The following is a 6371-nucleotide window of genomic DNA, read 5'->3' as shown; positions in this document are numbered from 1 at the left end:
CCCCCGTGACCGCCGGCTCCACGCTAACTGTTTCCATGTGTCCCTCCTGAGGTCGTACCTGGTGTTTGGCGTCCCTGCTGTGGAAGCACTGATGCTGAACGAACGCAGCTCCAACAACCTGCAAGTGAGCGTCTGACTCGGACAGATACTTGACAGCCGTGGGCATGTCCAGATTTTGCATCCTGCACACACACACACACACACACACACACACACACACACACACACAGTTGCATTAAAAGGGTTCCTACCAGCAGTGCAGCTCAGCCTGCAACGATCTAATGCTGCTCTCTTCATTCTTTTTTCTGCTTTATCAGAATTTTTACAGATTTGTTTTTTATAAGATCAAATAAAGATTCTTTACTGTCGCGGTCTTTGGGCTCTGGACAAAAAGGTCGCTGAAAGATCTTCAGATATTAAACTCCTCCCACGCCCCGGGTCACCTGTAATGAAGCTCAATGATCCCGCCCACTTTAACACTTTGCTGCAGCGAGTCAGAAAGCAGTATGCTCCTCATGTTATACCCCTCGGTGTAGCGGCAGCTAGCTAAGCCCAGCCAATCAAAATTCACCTTGCACATGATTTGGTTGTTCCTATGACGACGGTGTATTGCCCTGATCACATATGAAGTGATCGTCACGTGTCCTCTGAGGCTTACGGTTGGTCACGAGTAGTAGTAGGGCTGGGCCTCTGGTTGCCTAGGTAACCCTTTAATTACTGCCCCTCACATGTGAGTCGCATAGTCACCTCTATTAACCTTAATTCTGGCCCCGCCCACTTCACATCTCTAAAGCTGCGTACATACTGGCAGCGATTCGCTCACACCGGCTCTGGTTGCCTAGGTAACCCTCTAACATACGTACTACCAGGTCATCTGTCAGTCGTGTTATTCTTTACTCGATCGTTTCAAACTTCAAACGTGAGAGAGGTTCATCTCGCGTCCGCGCACTTCCCGTCGCTCACAGTGTCACAGAATGCTGTTCACCTACCGCGGTCATGCGTCGCCACTTCCTGTGTGTAGTTTAATGGTTATTTGCCCGTCTGTTTCGTTTAAGTGAGCTAAAGATGAATCTGATGAAGGCTAAGCTAACTAGCTAAATAAAGGAAGGTGTCTTACTCTCCCAGCGGGTCGTTGCTGTGGATCGACGCTCCATCGAAGACGTCCACTCCTTTCCCGACACTCCTCAGGCTGCGGAGCGAGGCGGCGCGGTGCATGGTCCCGGAGGTCCTGGACACGTGCTGCTGCTGCTGTTGTTGCTGCTGGTGGTGCCACTGTGTTCCCCAGGTGTCCCCCCCAGTGGGGACGCCCCTGCCGTTCCCCACCCAGCCCTCCTGGCCTAGGCTGGAGCTCTGCTGCTGCTGGTAGTGCTGCTGTCTGTTGGTGATGCGGCTGATGGTGCGGTGGGCGGGGCCTTTATAGGTGTACTGCTGTGGAAGCTCCTCCTCCTGCCAGCAACCTTTCTCCTGGGCCAGAATCCCACTGAGGCTGCGCCTCAGGGTACCTGGTGGAGGCGCAGGGAGAGAAAGCAAAGGGTTCTCTAGACGGCCGGAGGAAGTGACAGGAAGTGCCTCGTGCTCGCCCTGGGTCAGCGACTTAGAGCGTCTGCTTCTGCTGTACACCTGGGAGATCTGAGAGCTGCTGTGGACCACAGCCGCACCTTTGTGGGTCAGCCGGGAAGTGGTGTCCACAGCAGAGCGAGACGAGAAGCCCGAGGCAGGAAGAGGCACAGTGGGCACCTGGAGACAGGAGGCGTGGGGAGAAAGAAGGTTAGAGGTCGAACGGCTTTCTTAGAGCCCCAGTCAGATCAATAATTTGTTAACAGCTCATTAAATCCCAAAATGAAAAGTGGTCAGTGAGATTTGTTCCCGGTTGTTTTGGACTCCGCCCGGTCCTTCCACTTCAGTCTGGAGGAGGAGCAACGATCACGGCTGCTTGTTGTGGACGATGTCCTCCTGTTGGCAATGGAGCTGCTTGCAGCTCGCTGAGAGCTGTGAGGTCTGAGGCCTCACAGGGCAGAGTTCCTTCTCTGGAGTTCAGTGGAGCCTCAAGTTTAAGTATCTCAGGGTCTTATTCCCGGGGGAGGCGTGAGAGGAAGGCGTGATTGATTGGCGTGACACCGAAGCTGCTGATTTACTGGTCGATCTACATTCCTACCCTCACCTATGACCGCGAGCTGTGAGTGGGACTGAAAGAATGTGACTGAGGATGCGAGCAGCTTCCTCTGAAGGATGTCGGTGCTCTTCCTTAGAGATAAGGTGAAGATCTCGGTCGTTCAGGAGGAACTCAGATGTGCTTCAGGATGGGACCTGGATGCTTTTCAGGTGCGTCCGACTGGGAGGAGACTCAGATGTAGGACAGGGCAGAGGAGGTGGCCTGGAGACGGAGCGAGTTTGGCTGTGGAGATGTGTGGCAGCTAAAAGGAATGTGTAATAATACAAATGTCTCGTTCCAGAAATCCAAACTCTGCTGCGAGCAGCTTAAAGGCGCAACTATTTTCGTTCCCCAGAGTCGTATCAAAACTGCTCACAGCAACCAAGGTTTGTGCAGATATCACTGCACGCCAGAGCGAGGGAGTGACACGGAGCTGTACGGGCGCAGGGAGGAGCATTTTACGGCTCTTCCTCTCCTTCGTTATAATCTGCAGGAAACGCCGTGCAGCCTCTGTATTGTTAAGCTGCAGAGGTACAGCAGCGGGTCGATGTCCTGTTTGTGTTTTGCTTTTCTTTGCATTGTTCTGAACTCTGACAGACACACAGAGGAAACAGCCCAACACAATGGCTGCTCGGCGTGAGCGCCGTGCTCCCAGCACACGTAGGTCGAGTAACAAACACTGCCGCACATTTCCAGACGGCACAGGCAGATGTAACCTGCTGCTTTTTTATGGAGCTGAGTGGATGAAAAATCATTTCTTCAGAACGTTTCTCTTCACGGTTTCATGAGTCCCGCCCCCGTGAACTTTGAAAGGTCGTCTGAGCCGCTGGTGGCGTCCTGCAGAACAATGCTCTTTGCTTCTGTTGGAGTTCAGAGGGAGAGACGCCGCGGGGCACTGCTGTGGGTGGGGCTGATGAAGATGCTTGGACCTCTTCCTCACCCGAGTTGAATTTGAACAGAAATCATCATCAGTCTCATCTTTGCGCTGTTTGGTGCCTGACGTGGTCAGCTGCCGACCTCCTTTTACAGTCTTTTGTTTTCACCCTCTGCTCCTGTTTCGCCACTAAAAGCTACTCGGCGATGGAAAAGATGGCGGCTTTTTTTCTAAAATACACACTGCACACCTGTGGTCCTGTTTTTAAATAATAATGTGCGAGGACCGACAGCAGCGTCTCATTAACACGGAGCGTCACGCTCCAAACGACAGCTTGTGTGTAACTGGGAATTATTTCAAATCCCAGGAGTGAGGAGAAGCAGCTCAGCCGAAGCTTTGTGCTGCTTCAGGATTCCTAAAAGATCACATTTAGTAATAATAAGAAAAACATTTTATTATTATTATTTTCCTCTGAGCACGAGGCTCATCTCCTCATAGCCTTCTATCCAAACGGACGTCTTTAAAAGGCGCCCCCTGCTGGATGTTACAGAAATGTCAGCCCCCCCCTCCACCATGTCACAAAGAGGAAAACGACTTTTATATTTATTTACATTCAAATTCTAATTATTGACGTCCCTTCTGTGTTGCAGTGGAGCTGCTCCCACCACAGTGACTCACGCGGTGTGTTTAAAGCTCTTCATCGTGTGTGTGGCGTGTACTCACGGCCATGACGCGGCTCGGCGTGTTTATCATGGATCTGGAGCTGAAACCCTGAGCGTGGCCGTAGCTCTTCATCTCAGGAGGGTCTGCAGAGAGAAGGAAGACAGTCACTCTCATTACAACTGATGCACCATCAGTCTAACCTTCACACACAAACTCCAGCCACGTTATTAGGAACACATGTACATCTGCGCATCCAATCAGCCAATCATGTGGCAGTGCATAATATCAGCTGCAGGTTACCGAGCACCAATCACAGTCAGAGGAACCGCCTCTGGGACCAGTTCAGTCCAGAGCTCATGAAACGCTGGGGAGGCTGAGAAGAACCAGAGGGGCACTCAGAGAATAAGAGACGTGTTAGAAAGAGGAGGCCAGGAGGCGCACAAATACACTCAGTGTGTCATCATTTAACAAGAGGAAGAAGCACCGGGAACGTCCCCAAAGGTGGACCAGCGTCGCCACTGAAAGACCGTCTGTGTGCAGGAATACGCCGTCCAACAAACACACCGCACGCCTCAAACACAAGCTTCAGCTGCCGCCACGCGAAACCCGAGCAAAGCCCATTTATCCTAACACGTGATGCAAGCTGCTGGACGCAGTGAAACAGCGAACAGAAAACATCACACACAATCGAGCCGAGCAGGAAGGAGGGAGGAAATGCTGCTGGGCAGGCCGCGGGGCATGCAAGCATCAACACGTCAGAGACGAGGGAGCGGCGGTCACGCACGGCGTACAAACGGGACTCAAACCAGACCAGATCAAAGCAGAAAGCATCGACCTGCAGGTCAGCGAAGGTCGTCTGTACCCGACACACACGGCGCCTGCAAAGACCCAACGTTTTTATGGGTTTGTGTAAATGTCATAAATGATGACACAGCAACAGACACATGAAACTGAGGTGGGCTCATACCTGCATCCACCTGCAGAAGATCATCTTCAAAGCAAAAAGATGGAAATAAACCCGACCAGCTGAGACTTCAGGATGGAAACTTATTAATCCCAAAATGAATCTTATTCTCGTTTTTGGCAGCAGCAGCACAGCCTGAACTGGGGCTCACTTTAATTCTGTTATTTTTGATTGAAAGGACAAATTCCTGCAAAATAAACCTTTCTTCAGATTAAATGCAATTTAGTTATTTCATAAAGCTGACAAACAGAAAGATGACATCGTGTGTGCAGCGACTGCGGCTCAGGAGGTGGTGGATCGATCCAGACTCCAGTCTGCTGAACTCGAGCTGTGCGCGATGCATCCATGTGTCAATGCGTGTGATTGGCTGAAAAAGGCTTGCAATAAAAAAAGTGCTTTGAATGCTCAGAGTGGAAAAAGCTCCATCGGTACCAGAAACACCACGAAAACGAGGAGCTGGGGTGGAGGTGGGTTACAAAGCAGCTTGCAGAATGCAGCAACTGTATGGAAGCAAAAGCAGCTTCAATAATTTATACTGTGAGAGGTTTGAGCCATCAGCTGATTGGCTGCAATCTGCAGGCTTCCTGAGCTGATGACAGAAATAAAAACGTGGTGCCGCGAACAGAATTTATGCTCAAATTACAAACTCAAACTGAAGATGAATGAAAACAGGTAAAACAGAGAAAATCAGGCCTTGCTGTTGTGTTGGTTTGAAGGTGTGTGGAAAGTTCACACAGTGAGAAATACCAGCCACACTGTGGAAGAGCAGCAGCCGACCAACAGTCTAAAATAGGCTGTGATAACATGCTGTGAAGATTGGAGAGGAATGTTCCCCACAGGAGGTGGTCCATGAGCTTACACAGAGATCTTTACTTTCATTTCTTTGGCCTGCACTGCGTGAAGGTCGTCGAACTTAATGAACGTTTTACCTCAAACCGTCCGGATCGCTGCTTTCCACTTCTCTCAGGCTGAATCTGGCAGCACGTCCACCTGTTAGAGACGCAGCTGTGCCTCCAGTTTCCAGCAGAACATTGCTGACTAAGCAGCACAGTGATAATAGGAAACATGACATCAGTGCTCAGAGCTTTCTCACAGCCTGAGTAAAGCTGCTCTGCATCTTTCTTTCTTTCTGTGAACCATCTGAATCAGGATTCAGAGCCGGATGATCGATACATCAGAAAAGGCCGGAGGTCAGGAGAATCGAGGACCGACCCTCAACACCTTTATACCTGTTGCATGTTGAAACTATGGAAGGCAAACTCGTGAAAAGATTCAAGGTTCAAGCTTCAGAACAGAGTTTGGATAAAGAGGACGAGACTCTGTTGGGACTCACTGATCTGTAAATATCCGCTGAAGGCTTTATTTGATATGTCGCACTGAGCTTCCAGTGAATCAGATGCTTTAAATCTCAAATTCTCAAACAGGTCAGAGACTCTAACAACACCGGCTCTTTGCCAAAGCGTAAGGTTAGTCCTGCTCCCTGCAGTAAGAGCTCTGGGTCAGTGTTGTTATAGGACAGAGAGGGCGAGTAATACTGAATATTGAATATAACAGTTTTCTCCAAGCCCGCAAACATGAAGTCGTGTGGCTGCTCGCTGTCCACGGGCTCAGACCCCCGTGCTGCTGCAGCTGATCCAAAATGCTGCAGCAAGAGTCCTGACAGGGACTAGAAAGAGAGAGCAGATTTCTCCTGTTTTGGCTTCCTGTTAAATCCAGAA

General features: G+C 50.4%; 1 protein-coding gene across 2 annotated transcripts in view; it reads right to left on the bottom strand.

Moving 5' to 3' along the window:
* LOC102312717 (plakophilin-3) overlaps positions 1–6371 on the bottom strand; it is a 28985-nt gene that overhangs the window by 16834 nt on the left and 5780 nt on the right. For both annotated transcript variants that reach the window (XM_005924006.3, XM_005924007.3), the window contains exons 2-4: positions 3750–3832; positions 1118–1737; positions 59–182 (exon numbers count right to left, since the gene is read on the bottom strand). In XM_005924006.3, the coding sequence (XP_005924068.1) occupies positions 59–182; positions 1118–1737; positions 3750–3832 (827 nt within the window). The remainder of the gene's footprint in view (positions 1–58; positions 183–1117; positions 1738–3749; positions 3833–6371) is intronic.

The sequence above is a fragment of the Haplochromis burtoni genome, unplaced genomic scaffold, assembly GCF_018398535.1.
Source record: "Haplochromis burtoni strain Fernald_Lab_line unplaced genomic scaffold, NCSU_Asbu1 Contig_69, whole genome shotgun sequence".
Taxonomy (NCBI): Eukaryota; Metazoa; Chordata; class Actinopteri; order Cichliformes; family Cichlidae; genus Haplochromis; species Haplochromis burtoni.
The sequence above is the reverse complement of the archived record's forward strand: the minus strand, read 5'-3'. Positions and strand labels throughout refer to the sequence as shown.